Here is a 22,513-nt window from a genome sequence, read left to right on the forward strand (position 1 = left end):
CTTTCTTTCTTTCTTTCTTTCTTTCTTTCTTTCTTTCTTTCTTTCTTTCTTTCTTTCTTTCTTTCTTTCTTTCTTTCTTTCTGTCTTTCTCTCTCTCGGAGGACCTAAGCCCTAGGACCATGCCTCAGGACTACCTGACATGATGACTCCTTGCTGTCCCCAGTCCACCTGGCCGTGCTGCTGCTCCAGTTTCAACTGTTCTGCCTGCGGCTATGGAACCCTGACCTGTTCACCGGACGTGCTACCTGTCCCAGACCTGCTGTTTTCAACTCTCTAGAGACAGCAGGAGCGGTAGAGATACTCTCAATGATCGGCTATGAAAGCCAACGGACATTTACTCTTGAGGTGCTGACTTGTTGCACCCTCGACAACTACTGTGATTATTATTATTTGACCATGCTGGTCATTTATGAATATTTGAACATCTTGGCCATGTTCTATTATAATCTCCACCCGGCACAGCCAGAAGAGGACTGGCCACCCCTCATAGCCTGGTTCCTCTCTAGGTTTCTTCCTAGGTTTTGGCCTTTCTAGGGAGTTTTTCCAAGCCACCGTGCTTCTACACCTGCATTGCTTGCTGTTTGGGGTTTTAGGCTGGGTTTCTGTACAGCACTTTGAGATATCAGCTTATATAAGAAGGGCTATATAAATACATTTCATTTGATTTGATGTCTGTATAAGCTTTGAACTGAATTTGTGGATTTTCTCTTATTCTACCTTGCAAAATTCCCAAGCTCTGTTAAGCTAGATGGGGAGCTGTGGAAATAGCAATCTTCAAGACTTTCCACAGATTTTCAATGGGATTCAAGTCTGGGCATTGGTTGGGCCACAGGACTTTCACATTCTTGTTCTGAAGCCATTAGACCATTGCTTTGGCTGTATGCTTGGGGCCATTGTCCTGTTTGAACGTAAACCTTAAAGTTTTTTGCACTCTGAAGCAGGTTCTCATCAAGGATTTGCCTGTATTTGGCTACATTAGTTGTTCCCTCTATCCTTACTAGTCTCCCAACAACCCAATTTTATGGTGCTGCTACCCCAATGCTTTACGTTAGGGATGTTAGACAGTTGATGAGCTGTACCAGTTTTTTTTCCAGACATAGCACTTTGCATTCAGGCCAAATTAAATGTTTTGCTCATCAGAACACAGAATCTTTTTCCTTATGCTCTCAGAGTCTTTCATGTTTCTTTTTGCAAACTCCAGGCGTGCTGTCATGTGACTTTTTCTCAGAAGTGTCTTCCCTCTTGCCACTCTCCCATAAAGCCCAGATTGGTGAAGTGCTGTAGAGACTGTTGTCCTTCTGGCAGGTTCTCCCATCTCAGCCAAGGAACTCTGTAGTTCTGTCAGAGTGGTAATTGGGTTCTTGGTCACCACCCTGACCAAGGTCCTTCTTGCCCAGTTGGTCAGTGTGGTCGGATGGCCAGCTTTAGGCAATCTAGGTAGTTCCATATTTTTTTTCCATTTCCCAAAGATGGAGACCACTGTGCTCTTGGAATCTTTCAACACTCTCGAAATAGTTTTATAACCTTCCCCAGATATATTCCTCATCATAATTATATTTCGGAGATCTAGGGACAGTTCCTTAAACTTCATGGTAAAGTTTCTGCTCTGACATGTACTGTCAACTGCAGACTTGTTTACGCTGCTGTGCGTTTTGTTGCCGATCTTACTTTGCTACCTAACGTTTTTTTTACTTTTTCATTACCGTATATTTTTACTTTTTCCCTCACTCAACTTTTTTCATTCAACTTTTTCACCCCGGAGGTTTTATCTGGACATGGTTCGTCAGGACTTCAAACAGCCGAAGCTAAGTAACATTAACATGATGCCTTCTAATTGCAGTCGTTGTACTTATAATATACAGGAGAACGATCGCCTTACGGCAAGGATAGCTGTGCTGCAAGCCCAGCTTCAGACGCAATCGTTAGGCAAGGGCAATTTCAGTGTAGGAAAGGATGAAACAGCGTCTGTGGCACCAGTAAGTACAGATAGTAACGTTAGTATAAACCCCCTCGCACGGTCCCCGCAGCCGGACAACTTTCTCATGGCTTCTGGAGGGAAACGCTGTAGAAATGCTCAACCGGTGTCGCTTATTCAGCCGACAGAAACTTTCAACCGGTTCTCCCCATTAAGCGAGTCGGAGTCGGAGGCCGAGACTTCTCTGGTCTCTACTCCTCCCGTTGTGGGGTCTGAGACGCCGACGGCTCCCACCATTAGCTCTGACAAATTGAAAACCCTAGTCATTGGCGACTCCATTACCCGCAGTATTAGACTTAAAATGAATCATCCAGCGATCATACACTGTTTACCAGGGGGCAGGGCTACCGACGTTAAGGCTAATCTGAAGATGGTGCTGGCTAAGGCTAAAACTGGCGAGTGTAGAGAGTATAGAGATATCGTTATCCACGTCGGCACCAACGATGTTAGGATGAAACAGTCAGAGGTCACCAAGCGCAACATAGCTTCAGCGTGTAAATCAGCTAGAAAGGTGTGTCGGCATCGATTAATTGTCTCTGGCCCCCTCCCAGTTAGGGGGAGTGATGAGCTCTACAGCAGAGTCTCACAACTCAATCGCTGGTTGAAAACTGTTTTCTGCCCCTCCCAAAAGATAGAATTTGTAGATAATTGGCCCTCTTTCTGGGACTCACCCACAAACAGGACCAAGCCTGGCCTGTTGAGGAGTAACGGACTCCATCCTAGCTGGAGGGGTGCTCTCATCTTATCTACGAACATAGACAGGGCTCTAACTCCTCTAGCGCCACAATGAAATAGGGTGCAGGCCAGGCAGCAGGCTGTTAGCCAGCCTGCCAGCTTAGTGGAGTCTGCCACTAGCACAGTCAGCGTAGTCAGCTCAGCTTTCCCCATTGAGACAGTGTCTGTGCCTCGATCTAGGTTGGGCAAAATTAAAAATGGCGGTGTTCGCTTTAGCAATCTCACTAGTATAAAGACCTCCTCCATTCCTGCCATTATTGAAAGAGATTGTGATACCTCACATCTCAAAATTGGGTTACTTAATGTTAGATCCCTCACTTCCAAGGCAGTTATAGTCATTGAACTAATCACTGATCATAATCTTGATGTGATTGGCCTGACTGAAACATGGCTTAAGCCTGATGAATTTACTGTGTTAAATGAGGCCTCACCCCCTGGTTACACTAGTGACCATACCCCCCGTGCACCCGGCAAAGGCGGAGGGGTTGCTAACATTTACGATAGCAAATTTCAATTTACAAAAAAACAAAACAATGACGTTTTCGTCTTTTGAGCTTCTAGTCATGAAATCTATGCAGCCTACTCACTCACTTTTTATAGCTACTGTTTACAGGCCTCCTGGGCCATATGCAGTGTTCCTCACTGAGATCCCTGAATTCCTATCGGATCTTGTAGTCATAGCAGATAATATTCTAATTTTTGGTGACTTTAACATTCACATGGAAAAGTCCACAGACCCACTCCAAAAGGCTTTCGGAGCCATCATCGACTCAGTGGGTTTTGTCCAACATGTCTCTGGACCTACTCACTGCCACAGTCATACTCTGGACCTAGTTTTGTCCCATGGAATAAATGTTGTGGATCTTAAGTTTTTTCCTCATAATCCTGGACTATCGGACCACCATTTTATTACGTTTGCAATCGCAACAAATAATCTGCTCAGACCCCAACCAAGGAGCATTAAAAGTCGTGCTATAAATTCTCAGACAACCCAAAGATTCCTTGATGCCCTTCCAGACTCCCTCTGCCTACCCAAGGACGTCAGAGGACAAAAATCAGTTAACCACCTAACCGAGGAACTCAATTTAACCTTGCGCAATACCCTAGATGCAGTTGCACCCCTAAAAACTAAAAACATCTGTCATAAGAAACTAGCTCCCTGGTATACAGAAAATACACGAGCTCTGAAGCAAGCTTCCAGAAAATTGGAACGGAAATGGCGCCACACCAAACTGGAAGTCTTCCGACTAGCTTGGAAAGACAGTACCGTGCAATATCGAAGAGCCCTCACTGCTGCTCGATCATCCTATTTTTCCAACTTAATTGAGGAAAATAAGAACAATCCGAAATTTATTTTTGATACTGTCGCAAAGCTAACTAAAAAGCAGCCTTCGCAAATGGAGGATGGCTTTCACTTCAGCAGTAATACATTTATGAACTTCTTTGAGAAAAAGATCATGATCATTAGAAAGCAAATTACAGACTCCTCTTTAAATCTGGGTATTCCTCCAAAGCTCCATTGTCCTGAGTCTACACAACTCTGCCAGGACCTAGGATCAAGGGAGATACTAAAGTGTTTTAGTACTATATCTCTTGACACAATGATGAAAATAATCATGGCCTCCAAACCCTCAAGCTGCATACTGGACCCTATATTCCAACTAAACTACTGAAAGAGCTGCTTCCTGTGCTTGGCCCTCCTATGTTGAACATAATAAACGGCTCTCTATCCACCGGATGTGTACCAAGCTCACTAAAAGTGGCAGTAATAAAGCCTCTCTTGAAAAAGCCGAATCTTGATCCAGAAATTATAAAAAACTATCGGCCTATATCGAATCTTCCATTCCTCTCAAAAATTTTAGAAAAAGCTGTTGCACAGCAACTCACTGCCTTCCTGAAGACAAACAATGTATAGGAAACGCTTCAGTCTGGTTTTAGACCCCATCATAGCACTGAGACTGCACTTGTGAAGGTGGTAAATGACCTTTTACTGACGTCAGACCGAGGCTCTGCATCTGTCCTCGTGCTCCTAGATCTTAGTGCCGGTTTTGATACCATCGATCACCACATTCTTTTGGAGAGATTGGAAACCCAAATTGGTCTACATGGACAAGTTCTGGCCTGGTTTAGATCTTATCTGTCGGAAAGATATCAGTTTGTCTCTGTGAATGGTTTGTCCTCTGACAAATCAATTGTACATTTCGGTGTTCCTCAAGGTTCCGTTTTAGGACCACTATTGTTTTCACTATATATTTTACCTCTTGGGGATGTCATTCGAAAACATAATGTTAAATTTCACTGCTATGCGGACGACACACAGCTGTACATTTCAATGAAACATGGTGAAGCCCCAAAATTGCCCTCGCTAGAAGCCTGTGTTTCAGACATAAAGAAGTGGATGGCTGCAAACTTTCTACTTTTAAACTCGGACAAAACAGAGATGCTTGTTCTAGGTCCCAAGAAACAAAGAGATCTTCTGTTGAATCTGACAATTAATCTGGATGGTTGTACACTCGTCTCAAATAAAACTGTGAAGGACCTCGGCGTTACTCTGGACCCTGATCTCTCTTTTGAAGAACATATCAAGACTGTTTCAAGGACAGCTTTTTTCCATCTACGTAACATTGCAAAAATCAGAAACTTTCTGTCCAAAAATGACACGGAAAAAATTAATCCATGCTTTTGTTACTTCTAGGCTGGACTACTGCAATGCTCTACTTTCCGGCTACCCGGATAAAGCACTAAACAAACTTCAGTTAGTGCTAAATACGGCTGCTAGAATCCTGACTAGAACCAAAAAATTTGATCATATTACTCCAGTGCTAGCCTCCCTACACTGGCTTCCTGTTAAGGTAAGGGCTGATTTCAAGGTTTTACTGCTAACCTACAAAGCATTACATGGGCTTGCTCCTACCTATCTTTCCGATTTGGTCCTGCCGTACATACCTACACGTACGCTACGGTCACAAGACGCAGGCCTCCTAATTGTCCCTAGAATTTCTAAGCAAACGGCTGGAGGTAGGGCTTTCTCCTATAGAGCTCCATTTTTATGGAATGGTCTGCCTACCAATGTGAGAGACGCAGACTCAGTCTCAACCTTTAAGTCTTTACTGAAGACTCATTTCTTCAGTGGGTCCTATGATTGAGTGTAGTCTGGCCCAGGAGTGTGAAGGTGAACGGAAAGGCTGGAGCAACAAACCGCCCTTGCTGTCTCTGCCTTGCCGGGTCCCCTCTTTCCACTGGGATTCTCTGCCTCTAACCCTTTTACAGGGGCTGGGTCACTGGCTTACTGGTGTTCTTCCATGCTGTCCATGGGAGGGGTGCGTCACTTGAGTGGGTTGAGTCACTGACGTGGTCTTCCTGTCTGTTTTGGCGCCCCCCCTTGGGTTGTGCCATGGCGGAGATCGTTGTGGGCTATACTCGGCCTTGTCTTAGGACGGTAAGTTGGTGGTTGGAGACATCCCTCTAGTGGTGTGGGGGCTGTGCTTTGGCAAAGTGGGTGGGGTTATATCCTGCCTGTTTGGCCCTGTCCGGGGGTATCATCGGATGGGGCCACAGTGTCTTCTGATCCCTCCTGTCTCAGCCTCCAGTATTTATGCTGCAGTAGTTTATGTGTCGGGGGGCTAGGGTCAGTCTGTTACATCTGGAGTATTTCTCTTGTCTTATCCGGTGTCCTGTGTGAATTTAAATATGCTCTCTCTAATTCTCTCTTTCTCTCTTTCTGTCTTTCTCTCGGAGGACCTGAGCCCTAGGACCATGCCTCAGGACTACCTGGTATGATGACTCCTTGCTGTCCCCAGTCCACCTGGCCGTGCTGCTGCTCCAGTTTCAACTGTTCTGCCTGCGGCTATGGAACCCTGACCTGTTCACCGGACGTGCTTGTTGCACCCTCGACAACTACTATGATTATTATTATTTGACCATGCTGGTCATTTATGAACATTTTAACATCTTGACCATGTTCTGTTATAATATCCACCCTGCACAGCCAGAAAAGGACTGGCCACCCCTCATAGCCTGGTTCCTCTCTTGGTTTCTTCCTAGATTTTTGGCCTTTCTAGGGAGTTTTTCCTAGGGAGTTTTTCCTAGCCACCGTGCTTCTTTCACATGCATTGCTTGCTGTTTGGGGTTTTAGGCTGGGTTTCTGTACAGCACTTTGAGATATCAGCTGATGTACGAAGGGCTATATAAATAAATTTGATTTGATTTGATTTATGTAGACATTATGTCCAAACAACTGAATTGGCCACAGGTGGACTCCAAACAAGTTGTTGTGACATCTCAAGGATGATCAAAGGAAATTGGATGCACCTGAGCTCAATTTGCAGTGCCACAGCAAAGGCGTGTGAATACTTACATAGATAAAATATTTCTATATTTCATTTTCAATGAATTTGCAAACATTTTGAAAAACATGTTTTCACTTTGGTATTGTGTGTAGATGGATACGAGACAAAAGTAATTTAATCAATTTTGAACTCAGGCTGTAACACAACAAAATGTGTCAAGGGGTATGAATAGTTTCTGAAGATATTAGTAAAAATATAAAAAAGTAAGGGGTCAAGACAGCAAGCTTGTGGTATGCCTAACTCTACCTGGTTTACGTTAGCGAGGCATCCATTAAAAAACACCCTCTGTGTTCTGTTAGATAAGTAACACTTGATCCACGATATGGCAGAGGATGTAAAGCCAAAACACATGTTTTTTAAGCAGCAGACTATAATCGATAATGTCAAAAGTTGCACTGAAGTCTAACAAAACAGCTCCCACAATCTTCTTATTATCAATTTCTTTCAGGCAATCATTTGTGTCAGTGCCTTACTACTACTACTACTACTACTACTACTACTACTACTACTACTACTACTACTACTACTACTACTATTACTACTATTACTACTACTACTACTACTACTACTACTACTGCGGCGACGATGATGGCAGGGATATGGATCCTTCTGTTATTAAACAAAGAATGAGAGGAAAAGCACACCGCTGACCTAATGTACAGACAAATAAATAATAACTTGGCAAAAAGGCACTATGCTATGATCTTTGAACACACAAGTGGCTCATTGTTGAGTTTTCTGCCATTGACAAAACTGCTATCAGGCGCAGCCATGCACACATTGTGGCTGGACAGGAGCCTAACGCACAGGGAAGGCCATCCCATCAGACTAGCCTATGCCATCCTATTAGTCTCCAATTATCTTTGAGATGACTGCCAGCCTTATTTTCCTGATCCTTGGGAACCAGCGCTTCATGTCCTGTGTTCGTATTGCCTCAATGCTCTGAGGAAACGCAGATGTCTTTGTGTAATTACAGAAATGTTTAGCAGATGCATTGGTATTTGCAGTTTGGTATTTGCAGTTACTGAAGTAGGCGGCCTACAGTACAAACAAGGTCAACTGGATGAGAGAGAGTATGTGGTGGATTCTCCTCAATACACCAATATCCAAATGTGCGTGCACTCATGCGAGCTCGAGCACACACACACGCAAGAACAGACTGTGTGTTAGTATTGATTTGTTTCTGCCTTGCATCTGTTTTCTGATTTCCCCTGGCGGAACAGTTCCACCAGGGTGGAGTGACAGAGAATAACCAATCAACCCCCAGCCCTCACAACACTATAGATGAGTCTGTCACATCCTCTCTCAGAGCCACAAACAGCCCTGCTGCCCCCTCCAAATCTTTCTCAAATATACATTCACTAAAGGCACGTGCCAGACCTCAGCACATTGGCCAATTAAGTCTCCATGGATAAACTTTAATAATTGTAATGTAAATATAACATTATTGTGGCGGTAGAGACATTTTTTATTTTTTTAAATTTTAAATTTTATTTCACCTTTATTTAACCAGGTAGGCTAGTTGAGAACAAGTTCTCATTTGCAACTGCGACCTGGCCAAGATAAAGCAAAGCAGTTCAACACATACAACAACAGAGTTACACATGGAATAAACAAACATACTATCAAAAATACAGTAGAAAAATCTATACACAGCATGTGCAAATGAGGTAGGATAAGAGAGGTAAAGCAATAAATAGGCCATGGTGGCAAAGTAACTACAATATAGCAATTAAACCCTGGAATGGTAGGATGTACAGAAGATGAATGTGCAAGTAGAGATACTGGGGTGCAAAGGAGCAAGATAAATAAATACATACAGTATGGGGATGAGGTAGATTGGATGGGCTAATTACAGATGAGCTATGTACAGGTGCAGTGATCTGTGAGCTGCTCTGACAGCCGGTGCTTAAAGCTAGTGAGGGAGGTAAGAGTCTCCAGTTTCAGAGATTTTTGCAGTTCGTTCCAGTCATTGGCAGCAGAGAACTGGAAGGAGATGCGGCCAAAGGAGGAATTGGCTTTGGGGGTGACCAGTGAGATATACCTGCTGGAGCGTGTGCTACGGGTGGGTGCTGCTATGGTGACCAGTGAGCTGAGATAAGGCGTGGCTTTACCTAGCAGAGACTTGTAGATGACCTGGAACCAGTGGGTTTGGCGACTAGTATGAAGCGATGGCCAGCCAATGAGTGCGTACAGGTTGCAGTGGTGGGTAATATATGGGGCTTTGGTGACAAAACGGATGGCACTGTGATAAACTGCATCCAATTTGTTGAGTAGAGTGTTGGAGGCTATTTTATAGATGACATCGCCAAAGTCGAGGATCGGTAGGATAGTCAGTTTTACGAGGGTATGTTTGGCTGCATGAGTGAAGGATGCTTTGTTGCGAAATAGGAAGCCGATTCTAGATTTAATTTTGGATTGGAGATGCTTAATGTGAGTCTGGAAGGAGAGTTTACAGTCTAGCCAGAAACCTAAGTATTTGTAGTTGTCCACATATTCTAAGTCAGAACCGTCCAGAGTAGTGATGCTGGACGGGCGGCGGGTGCGGGCAGTGATCGGTTGAAGAGCATGCACTTAGTTTTACTTGCGTTTAAGAGCAGTTGGAGGCCACGGAAGGAGAGTTGTATGGCATTGAAGCTCGTCTGGAGGTTTGTTAACAAAGTTTCCAAAGAAGTGGCAGAAGTATACAGAATGGTGTCGTCTGCGTAGAGGAGGATCAGAGAATCACCAGCAGCGAGAGCGACATCATTGATGTATACAGAGAAGAGAGTTGGCCCGAGAATTGAACCCTGTGGCACACCCATAGAGACTGCAAGAGGTCTGGACAACAGGCCCTCCGATTTGACACACTGAACTCTATCAGATAAGTAGTTGGTGAACCAGGCAAGGCAATCATTTGAGAAACCAAGGCTGTTGAGTCTGCCAATAAGAATGTGGTGATTGATAGAGTCGAAAGCCTTGGCCAGGTCGATGAATACGGCTGCACAGTAATGTCTCTTATAGATGACGATTATGATATCGTTTAGGACCTTGTGCGTGGCTGAGGTGCACCCATGACCTGCTCGGAAACCAGACTGCATAGCGGAGAAGGTACGGCTGGATTTGAAGTGGTCGGTAATCTATTTGTTGATATAGGTCTGTAGCAATTTGGGTCTAGAGTGTCTCCCCCTTTGAAGAGGGGGATGACCGCGGCAGCTTTCCAATCTTTGGGAATCTCAGACAATACGAAAGAGAGATTGAACAGGCTAGTAATAGGGGTTGCAACAATTTCAGCAGATCATTTTAAAAAGAGAGGGTCCAGATAGTCTAGCCCGGCTGATTTGTAGGGGTCCAGATTTTGCAGTTCTTTCAGAACATCAGCTAACTGGTGAAGGAGAAATGGGGAGGCTTGGGCGAGTTGCTGTGGGGAGTGCAGGGCTGTTGACCAGGGTAGGGGTAGCCAGGTGGAAAGCATGGCCAGCCGTAGAAAAATGCTTGTTGAAATTCTCAGTTATAGTGGATTTATCAGTGGTGACAGTGTTTCCTAGCCTCAGTGCAGTGGGAAGCTGGGAGGAGGTGCCTTATTCTCCATGGACTTTACAGTGTCCCAGAACTTTTTTGAGTTTGTGCTACAGCATGCAAATTTCTGCTTGAAAAAGCTAGCCTTAGCTTTCCTAACTGCCTGTGTATATTTGTTCCTGACTTCCCTGAAAAGTTGCATATCATGGGGGCTATTCGATGCTAATGCAGAATGCCACAGGATGTTTTTGTGCTGGTCAAGGGCAGTCAGGTCTGGAGAGAACCAAGGGCTATATCTGTTCCTGGTTCAACATTCTTTGAATGGAGCATGCTTATTTAAGATGGTGAGGAAGGCAATTTTAAAGGAGGACCAGGCATCCTCTACTGACAGGATGAGGTCAAGTAGATACCCGGATACCCGGGTCCAGGATACCAGGATACCCGGGCCAGGTTGATTAGGAAGGCCTGCTCGCTGAAGTGTTTTAGGGAGCGTTTGATAGTGATGAGGGGTGGTCGTTTGACCGCAGACCCGTTACGGATGCAGGCAATGAGGCAGTGATCGCTGAGATCTTGGTTGAAAACAGCAGAGGTGTATTTGGAGGGCAAGTTGGTTAGGATGATATCTATGAGGGTGCCCATGTTTACGGATTTTTTGGATGTACCTGGTGGGTTCATTGATCATTTGTGAGAGATTGAGGGCATCAAGCTCAGATTGTAGGATGGCCGGGGTGTTAAGCATGTCCCAGTTTAGGTCACCTAGCAGCACTAGCTTTGAAGATAGATGGGGGGCAATCAGTTCACATATGGTGTCCAGGGCACAGCTGGGGGCAGAGGGTGGTCAATAGCAAGCGGCAATGTTGAGAGACTTGTTTCTGGAAAGGTGGATTTTTAAAAGTAGAAGCTTGAATTGTTTGGGTACCGACCTATTTAGTAAGACAGAACTCTGCAGGCTATCTCTGCAGTAGATTGCAACACCGCCCTCTTTGGCAGTTCTATCTTGTCGGAAAATGTTATAGTTGGGGATGGAAATGTCAGGGTTTTTGGTGGTCTTCCTGAGCCAGGATTCAGACACGGCTAGGACATCTGGGTTGGCAGAGTGTGCTAGGGCAGTGAATAAAACAAACTTAGGGAGGAGGCTTCTAATGTTAACATGCATGAAACCAAGTCTTTTACGGTTACAGAAGTCAGCAAATGATAGCGCCTGGGGAATGGGAGTGGAGCTAGGCACTGCAGGGCCTGGATTAACCTCCACATCACCAGAAGAACAAAGGAGGAGTAGGATAAGGGTATGGCTAAAGGCTAAAATAACTGGTTGTCTAGTACGTTCAGAACAGAGAGTAAAAGGAGTAGATTTCTGGGCACGGTAGAATAGATTCAAGGCATAATGTACAGACAAAGGTATGGTAGGATGTAATAACAGTGAGGGTAAACCTGTGCCTACAGTGACGATGAAAGAGATATTGTCCCTATAAATATAATTTAAACCAGGTGATGTCACCGCATGTGTGGTAGGTGGAACTAAAGTGTTAAATAAGGTGCATTGAGCAGGGCTAGAGGCTCTACAGTGAAATAAGGCAATAAATACTAGCCAAAACGGCAATGGACAAGGCATATTGACGTTAGCGAGAGGCATGCGTAGCCGAGTGATCATAGGAGTCCAGTGAGTGGCTTCAGGCAGCTTGCGGGCCGGGGATAGCAAGCTAACAGAAGGTCCTTGGAGGGACGTCGCGACGGAAGAAAGTGTGTTTGTGGCCTCCTCGTGCTATTACATCGGCAGACGGATCAGCAGGGCTCCGTGTGGTAAACCAGGCCAATTGGCAGAATAGGTATAGTGGCCAAAGAATAAGTCCGGTGGGCCTCTTAAGCTAACAGTCCGATGTGTTCTGGACAGCTAGCAGGCCGCGGCTAGCATGCTAGCGGATGGGATTTCAGGGGACGAAGCGACGGCGGAGCCAGTTGAGAAAAACCCCATCGGGCGAATTCCGTCGGTGGTCCAGTCGTGATGAGTCGGTGGGGGTCCAAGCCAGTTGGCAAAAAGAGGTATTGTAGCCCAAGTAGAGGCTGATGGACCTCTTTGGCTAGCTGGGAGATGGGCCTAGCAATTGGTTATTGCTTCGGGACAGTGATGTTAGCCAGGAGTGGCCACTCGAAAAGCAGCTAGCTAGCTGCGGTGATCCAGGTGAAAAAAAATAATTAAAAAAATAAAGGTTCAGAGCTTGCGGCAGGAATCCAGAGATATGGAGAAAAATACATCTGAATTGCTCTGGTTTGAGTCACGCTGTGCAGACTGGCGAGAGTTGTCCGTGCTAGAGGTGGCTGATGACCGCTAGCTGACTACTAGTTCGTAGCTAGCTTGCTGGCAAGCATCTATTGGGGTTCTGGTTCAGGCGACGGTTCAGACGACGGATCAGCAGGGCTCCGTATGGTGGGTATAGTGGCCAAAGAATTTGTGCGATGGGCCTCTTAAGCTAACAGTCCGATGTACTTTAGACAGCTAGCGGGCCGTGGCTAACTAGTAGCCAGTTAGCTGGTAGCCAGTTAGCTGGTAGCCAGTTAGCTGGTAGCCAGTTAGCTGGCTAGCTTTTGATGAGTTGATAAGTATAAGTATAAAAAAGCAGATCCGTACCACATTGGGTGAGCGGGTTGCAGGAGAGTATATTCAGTCTGTAGATAGAAAGTGATATTAAAATATTAAATATATATACGAAATATATATACAAAGAAAAAAAAAGGAAAAACGATGTTTACAAAGGACAGAAAGGGACAAGACAAATCACACGTCCGACTGCTAGGCCATCTTGGAAGACATGCTTCAGGTCTATATTTGCAGAAGGAATATCCCAATGAGAGCTAAGTGCAATACAGTATTTACCTTTTAACTCTCAAGCTACCAACATATTTTACATACATTGATTTGAATCCCAATAATAATCAATTGAAAAAAGCAACAATCATAGCAAAATATCAACGTATTTCTTATCATATCATTATTAGACATGTAATTAATGTTATCTAAAATAAAAGGTGTAATTAACTCTGCTATCCAACTGACACTAGGAGACAAATTCACCTTTCAGCAAGACAATAACCTAAAACCTAAGGCCAAATATACACTGGAGTTGCTTACCAAGACAACATTGACTGTCCTTGAGTTGCCTTGTTACAGTTTTGACTTAAATCGTCTTGAAAATCTATGGCAAAACTTGAAAATGGCTGTCAAGGAATAATCAATAACCAACATGGCAGAGCTCGAAGAATTAAAAAAATAATAATGTGCAAATGTTCTACAATCCAGGTGTGCAAAGTTCTTAGAGGGTAGACCGAGAAAGACTCACAGCTGTAAATGCTGCCAAAGCTGTTTCTAAGATTTACTGACTCAGGGGTGTGAATACTTACACCTACACATTCAAGAGTTTTTCTTTATTTTGACAATTTTCTACGTTGTAGAATAATAGTGAAGACATCAAAACTATGAAATAATACATATGGAATCATGTAGTAACCAAAAAAGTGTTAAAAATCTAATATATTTTATATTTGAGATTCTTCAAAGTAGCCACCCTTTCCCTTGATGACATCTTTGCACACTCTTGGCATTCTCTCAAACAGCTTCATGAGGTAGTCACCTGGAATGCATTTCAATTAACAGGTGTGCCTTGTTAAAAGTTCATTTGTGACCCGTTTCAGGAAACTAGGCGTATGCCGCGGGTCACTACTTCACACAAGAGCCATTTGAATGTAAACTTTTTTTATTTTTATCAAAATGCGTTTTTTGGCAGAAATGCCTTCTGGAACATGTGAACTTTCATGTGCCTTAATAACAAACTTGTATGTCATCTGTAAATGTCACGCCTGCTCCTGCTCTCCCTCTCTGGCGCTTGAGGGCACCAGACTGCCGATCTTTACTCACACCTGTCCCTTTCGTTACGCACACCTGCGCCTCATTGGACCCACCTGAAATCCATTATTATTTGATTGCCTCTCCTTTATCTGTCTGTTTCCTCTATGTGTTCCCCATGTCTGCATTTATGTTGTTACTTTGTCCCCTTTCCAGACGCTGTTCCTGTCCTGTTTCATGTCCGTAATTTATTAAATGTTCTCCCTATACCTGCTTCCTGTTTCCAGCGTCGATCCTTACAGAATGCAGCCACAAAATTTGGAAGCATCAGGGAGGCCTCGTTTTCTGTTGGTGACGTCGGGTCCGGGTGCCGTCATCGATGGAAACGGGGATGCCCCAGCTAGCTCGTCTGGCTTCCATGCCCTAGCTGGCTCGAGAGGTTTTTCTTGCCCCGGTGGGCTCGGCATGCGCCCACCCCACGCTTCAGCCGGCAATCGGGCTCCCACGCCTCAACCGGTTCGTCAGGCTCCCAAGTCTCAGCGGGATCATCAGGCTTTCACGCCTCAACCAGATCGTCAGTCTCCCATACCTCAGCCGGTTCGCCAGGCTCCCATGCCTCTGCCGGTTTGTTGGGTTTCTACGCCCCAGCCGGCTTATCCAGCGCCCATGCCTCGGCCGGCCTGTCAGGCTCACCCAGGTGGGACGCCGGGTGGCGCCACTAGAGGGGGTGGTACTGTCACGTCTGCTCCCGCTCTCCCTCTCTGGCGCTCAAGGGCGCCAGACTGCCTATCTTTACGCACACCTGTCCCCTTCGTTACGCACACCTGCACCTCATTGGACCCACCTGAACTCCATCATTATTTGATTGCCTCCCCTTTATCTGTCTGTTTCCTCTGTGTGTTCCCCATGTCTGCTTTGATGTCGTTACTTTGTCCCTTGTCCTGTTTCATGTCCGTAATTTATTAAATGTTCTCCCTGTACCCGCTTCCTGTCTCCAGCGTCGATCCTTAGAATAAATATGAATGCAATTGTTAAATTACGAGCCTAGTTGGTTTAGCCACAGAAAAAGTCAGCAACCTTCTCGCTAGCCATGATTGGCTGAGATAATGAGTGGGCTGACAATGCTGAGAGATGAGTTCGGATTGGTCTGCCATATAGCACATTTCTATCTATTTGAGCTGGTTAGTATGTGTAGGTAATCATGTCTAACGCAGCTTTTAAAAACATATATTGCTTAGTAGAACTGCATAAGTGTTGCTCTATAGTTTCTGGAGGACCGAGTTTTAAAATCAGTGGAATAATAGAATGATAGCCAAGGAGATGGAGAAAACAACTGGCTCCGGGTTAAATCTTTAAACTAAGGGCAACCATGGCATCCGTGACAGGGAGAAGCGTCCAACCATGATGTATACGGATAAGATAATCTTGCTAGCTGCATTTTCAGATATAACACATTTCTAATTTTGACAAAGTCGTTTTCATTTCAAGTTAAAGTGTACTGTTAGCTAGCTAGCTAACATTAGCTGGTTGGCTCACTATCTAACGTTACGAGTATGATCTTATTATATGTATCTCAGAGTCATTTGCTTGGCTAGTTATAGCCTAATGTTAGCTAGCTAACATTGAAGCTGGTTGGTTAGCTACCTGCATATTCATGCAGGGTAGTAATGTCATGAGTTGAGATTATGGTTCATTGTTTAGCTAGCTAGCTACATGTCTTAGCAAAAAACTACACTATGCAAGTATCCATTTCAATAGAATGTCACTGCAACAACTGTTAGCCAGTTAGCTTGACTGCTGTTGTTAGGAGAGAACACTCGGATCAACCCTTAAAGAGATTGGTGGAGCTAAAGCTTAAGAAGTTGTGTACGATGCTGAATGGGTGTACTGTACAGTAGACAAAGAAGAGCTCTCCTGTAGGTACCAAAACATTAAAATACCATTTTCTCAAAAGTGAGGTTACAAGTTAATCAACTTTCAAAGCAGAAATACTTTACAATTGTTCCTCAAATGCAGTGTATGATATACCATTTTGAAGCTCTGTATCTCTGCTTTTATCCAATGTAAAAAACACAATTTCTAATTTTGCTGCATAAGACCGAATCAATGCGGTCGGTCACATTTGTGGAATTTCTTTCCATCTTAATGCTTTTGAGCCAATCAGTTGTGTTGTGACAAGGTAGGGGTGGTATACAGAAGATAGCCTTATTTGGTAAAAGACCAAGTCCATATTATGGCAAGAAAAGCTCTAATAAGCAAAGAGAAACGACAGCCCATCATTACTTTAAGACATGAATTCATTCAGTCTGGAAAATTGCAGTCACAAAAACCATCAAGCGCTATGTAGAAACTGGCTCTCATGAGGACCGCCATAGGAAAGGAAGACCCAGAGTTACCTCTGCTGCAGAGGATAAGTCATTATTAGAGTTAACTGAACCTCAGAAATTACAGCCCAAATAAATGCTTCACAAAGTTCAAGTAACGGACACATCTCAACATCAACTGTTCAGAGGAGACTGTGTGAATCAGGCCTTCATAGTCAAATTGCTGCAAAGAAACCACTACTAAAAGACACCAATAAGAAGAAGAGACCTGATTGGGCCAAGAAACACGAGCAATGGATATTAGACCAGTGGAAATCTGTCCTTTGGTCTGCTGAGTCCAAATTTGAGATTTTTGGTTCCAACCGCCGTGTCTTTGTGAGACGCAGAATAGGTGAACGAATGATCTCTGCATGTGTGGTTCACACCGTGAAGCACAGAGGAGGAGGTGTGATGGTGTGGGGGTGCTTTGCTGGTGACAGTGTCTGTGATTTATTTAGAATTCAAGGCACACTTAACTAGCATGGCTACCACAGCAATCTGCAGCGATATAATATCCCATCTGGTTTGCACTTAGTGGGACTATCAATTGTTTTTCAACAGGACACACCCCCAGGCAACGTGAGGGCTATTTGACTAAGGAGAGTGATGGAGTGCTGCATCAGATGACCTGGCCTCCACAATCACCCGACCTCAACCCAATTGAGATGGTCTGGGTTGAGTTGGACTGGAGAGCGAAGGAAAAGCATGCCAAGTGCTCAGCATATGTGGGAACTCCTTCAAGAATGTTGGAAAAGCATTCCTCATTAAGCTGGTTGAAAGAATGCATGTGCAAAGCTGTCATCAAGGCAAAGGGTGGCTACTTTGAAGAATCTCAAATATAAAATATATTTTGATTTGTTTAACACTTTTTAGGTTAGTACATGATTCCATATGTGTTATTTCACAGTTTTGATGTCCTCACTATTATTCTACAAGTTAGAAAATAGTCCAAATAAAGTGTCCAAACTTTTGTGTCCAAACTTTTGACTGGTATGTAAATGAGATATTTCTGTATTTCATTTTCAATACATTTGCAAAAATTTCTAAAAACATGTTTTCACTTTGTCATTATGAGACATGTGAGAACAAAATCTATTTAATACATTTTGAATTCAGGATGTAACAAAATATGGAATAAATCAATGGGTATGAATACATTCTGAAGGCACTGTAAATCACTGTTACAAAATATATATATATCATTTGGTGCTGAGGCAATGATGACTAATGTGGATTAAAACTATTTTGGGCACATGCCCTATGCATAAAAAGGTGCAAAACGTATTTTCCATTCAACCTGTTGGCACAGAAGCTCATATTGCTATATGGCTTGTGGGCTTTGTATTTGCAGAAACAAGACCACATTGCAGTGCTTGGCAGTGTGTGTACCTCATCAGTTTATGGGCCATGAAGCCCTGCGTCATGCGCCACATGATGCAGCTAACAAATGGCAACAGAGGAGTCGGGGGTTTAACTGCCAATAGTCAGTGAGATGACTGAGGGAGCAACTTTTAAGTAATCAACAACGGTAATGGGATTACAAGACCAAAGTTTATGGATGACAATGGCAATGATGCGTTAGAATACAAGTGAGTAGTTTTGCTTGTTATCTAAGGAAGAGACAAAAAGCACAATTAATGCAATCCACCCTGCATGATGATCATACGCAATTCAAGTGCTCAAACTATAGCTACAGTATATAGCCTAAAGGCTGTTGCAAAACTATGACTAAATAAATAATAGTCATATTTATCCTTATTCATGTATGATTTTTTTGTTGCAGAATTAGTTACTTCAGACCAATTTTGCATTAAACAACAGAGACGTCATGTCCATAGGGGGCACAGGGGCACGTGCCACTCAGATTTGTTCTTTGTTTTTTAATAGTACTAGCCACCTAGCAATTTCATGAAGTTGGCTAGCCCAGATAAGTTCCCAATATCCCAATCTCATAACTAGCTACCAAGAAGCCATTTCAGGCTATCAATCAAGTTAGAGTAGCTAGTTTGTCTAACTATCTTAGCTGGCATGCCTGCTGGCAAGGTTGGTAGACTAGAAAAGCAAGCAATAACTAAATGTAGGCCTACTGAATAAGACTCACATTCCTTTAAATCTTCTACCAAGATTTTAGCAGGGATGCAGAGAAGCCTATTTAGTTTATTTTTAAAAGAACCACCAGTTAGGATACAGACAAATCAAGAGGTATGATCAGATATGCAGAAAAATACACATATTTTTTACATAGATTTAAACATAATGCGTATGGCTCTAGATTGCAGGAACAATCTGTTTAAGGTTTTTTTTAAATGGCAAAATTCTCAAATTCAGCCCTTCTCCAGACCACCCTCCCAGTCATCCTAACGTAATTTGTGCCCTCTCAGATTTTTGTGGTGCATAACGCCCCTGGTAAACAATGTATCGATGCAGTGCAGTAGCCTGATAAATCATACCACCTTAAAAAATAATGGCACAGCATTGCCAGTGCATTTGGCCATCTGTGTAAGAGTTCAATAATGGCTGTGGATAAATGAACTGCTAACAAAAACATACTGATGATTTCAAACACCAGGGGGAAGCTATTAAAAAATCTAACCACATCCGTAGGCTAGCCCCTCATCACACACGCACGCGAGCAAGCACGCAAACGCACCTACACACACACACACACACACACACACACACACACAGAGACACACTTGAGCGAACATGCTCACACTATTTAATGCTGAAATTTGCAGGCTGTTCGTGCTCCAAGTGGCATTCATCAAGCCTCTTGTAGATGCTAGGTCAAATAACAACAATTATCCACAATCATCTCTCAATGACCAAACAGCAAGAGAGCGCATAACAGACTGTCTTCAAGGCTAAACAAGGAGCAGGTGCACACACCGCTAGCCTACTGATTTATGATATAGCAAAGCAAAATAAAATATGAATCGATCTTATTAGCACAATTTATCTGCGTAATTAATCTGGATGTAATCCACTCATGAAACTCAAATGGTCTGTTCTCAGTTAATGTTGGACATACCACTGACACTTCTAGATCACGAAATGAAGAAAACATAACCATGAATGGGCTTTCGATAATTATGCAGGACCACGCTTTGTAAAGTTGACTTGCATCCAACATATGCCATAATTAGCATTCCAGTCCCAGTCAATGATCCGAATTCTCTTCATAAACCAGGTAAGAAGAAATAGGATGCTCCAAACCATATAGCTAACGAACGGATGCATTAGACTATAGAGCTTTTTGTAAACGGAACAGTTATTCAGATGCAATCTCTGGCAAAGCTTGAACGGCATATTGGCGTATTTGCTATGTGTCCAATTGTTAATCGCACACAGGCATTCATCGCCTGTAGTACAACAATACAATTTAAAAAAATAACCACATTGCAGCTCTGCGACTCTGTTTGGCATATCCAGAGTAAATTCATAGGGACAAGAGCGTGCTGAACGTGTTTAATAACAGATAAAAAAATAACAATGCTTTGGGAAATCTCATAGTTGCAATACACAATTTTTATCTGAACATACTAGATCTTTATGCACTCAGACACAGTAAGTCTGCTGGCATGTTGGGAGCGAATTTGAGGGAAAAGACGCAGCTTACCTTACTCTCGTTTCCACTACATGGAGCAGATATAATACATTTACAGGCACATATACTTACACATATCAGTTTATCTGTCAGCTCCTGTCCACAGGTTTTAAAGCCTTACAGCGCGCGACAGCTGAGTCCGCATGACACGCGCTCTCATCAGACGGTACGGTTCTAGTCCAGGACCCCAGTCGCTTCGCGCAGCCGCCGATTCCAACGCGCACCTGCCCGTCGCTGCCCCCGGAATATAAGCGAGTCAGAGGGGTATCCGTGTGTCAAGCATGTAGTTTCACCATGGAACATGTCTCCCGATCTAGTTTCCTACCATATCCATGCACATAATTCCCGCGTAAAATCGTGGTGTCCAATATTAACAGCGCGTCTGAGAACAAACGATGCCACATCCAAGTCATATATCACAATCCAAAATAAGCGTGATGGCAAAGTTGAAAGATTCCAGTCGAAACGTTCTCATCACCCTCCATCCATCCATTATGGCATGATGCAAAAACAACGATTTTCCCAAGAGGCTGTGTGAATATCAGCAGATCTCCCCAGTAAAAAGCGACCCAAAATGTTTATAGTAAGACTGACAGGGAATTCACATTCCCAACGAAAGAAGCTTACCCTGATCACAGGAGAATTCGAAGGGTCTGTGGTCGTTTTACTCTGTAAGCAAACCAAAATCATGCAGGATGAGCATTCCCCCTTTCACCCCTATTCTCTCCTCAATTCCAGAAGCGCATAAGTGTAAGCGTTTGAGTAGTTAACATCACGTCTGCATGTATCACGGCAACTTTGTCAGGAAGAATCGGAATGCCCTCTTCTGGTGAGAGAGCCCCCCCGAATAAACATATTTTCCTTGGCTCTCCCTCAGCATACAGTGCTCGTCTTTGTAGGTTGTGTGTTGAAAGTCACAAAAAATAATGACAGAGAGAAAGGGATATTATCTGATGCTGACCATTCACACGCTATTTCACGATAGGCTATTGCAATTTGCAAATTACATAAGCTACCTGTTGCAGTTTTCATTTGGTTTGATTGTGCCATTTAAGAATTTTTTATGGTAGCCTAATACACCAGGCGTCATGCACCCCCAAAATCTGAGGGGAACAAAGAACATGAGGATGGCTAGTGAGTGGTCCAGAGTGGGGATAGGCCCCAATCCATATGTTTGAGAATTTTGTATTTTTCAAACACCTGAAACAGCGTTTTCCTGCAATCTAGATCCATAATAATTATGCTTTCTACGTAAAACAATATGTATATTTTTATGCATATCTAAGCATACCTCCTGAGCTGTCAGTATCCTCCTGACTAGTGGTTCTTTTTTTAAGGAACAAAATATGCTTCTCTATATCTCTGCGAAAATCTGGGTAAAATATTGAAAGGAATGTGATTCTTATTCAGTACATTTAATTATTGATTGATTTTCTAAAGTCTACCAACCTTGCCAGCAGGCATGCCAGCTAAGATAGTTAGACAAGTTAGCTACTCTAACTTGATTGATAGCCTGAAATTGCTTCTAGTATTGAAGTGGCAAGTAGTATTTAGTATTACAAAAAAATAAAAATAAACAAATGAAAGTTGTATTAAAGGAAACCATCTGAGGGGGCATGTACCCCTGTGTACCCTATGGGAATGATGCCTCTGAAGGCAATAAATAGCCTACACAAAGGACCCAGTCCTCAATTTCATCTGCAATGAAAAAATAAACTCTGAACTTCTGTTGCTTGGGGAATAAAGTTAATTTGAACGTGTCACATTGGCTGTCTGAGGCACATTTAAGGTTACTACCCACTAGGCACAGACGTCAATTCAACATCTATTCCACGTTGGTTTAAAATTGAAATGATGTGGAAACAACATTGATTGAACCAGTGTGTGCCCAGTGGGCACAAGCAAAGAGTTTTATAACTAACCCAAGATAGACCACAGCCTGTCGTTTCTAATGGGAGCAAATGAATCATAGTAGAACAAGCAAGGAGGTGGGCAGAGCCAAGTACGAGCTAACGAGAGCCTATTTTGCTGCGTTCTTGCATCTATTTGCATATTTCAGTTAGGGAACGCCTGCTCTGTGAAGTGCGCGTGTGCAATAACTCAATTCACCCTTGCACTTCTTCTAAACAATGCAATTTTTAGAAACTT

General features: G+C 43.4%; 1 protein-coding gene across 1 annotated transcript in view; it reads right to left on the reverse strand.

The window, feature by feature from the left end:
- The window catches only part of LOC106565209 (leucine-rich repeat transmembrane neuronal protein 4), a 141,561-nt gene extending 120,376 nt beyond the window's left edge, over positions 1–21,185 (reverse strand). The window contains exon 1 of the mRNA XM_014132079.2: positions 20,438–21,185. Within this exon, the coding sequence (XP_013987554.1) occupies positions 20,438–20,441 (4 nt within the window). The 5' untranslated portion in view covers positions 20,442–21,185. The remainder of the gene's footprint in view (positions 1–20,437) is intronic.
- Positions 21,186–22,513: the final 1,328 nt, after the last annotated feature.

This window comes from Salmo salar, chromosome ssa01 (assembly GCF_905237065.1).
Source record: "Salmo salar chromosome ssa01, Ssal_v3.1, whole genome shotgun sequence".
In the NCBI taxonomy this organism is placed as follows: domain Eukaryota; kingdom Metazoa; phylum Chordata; class Actinopteri; order Salmoniformes; family Salmonidae; genus Salmo; species Salmo salar.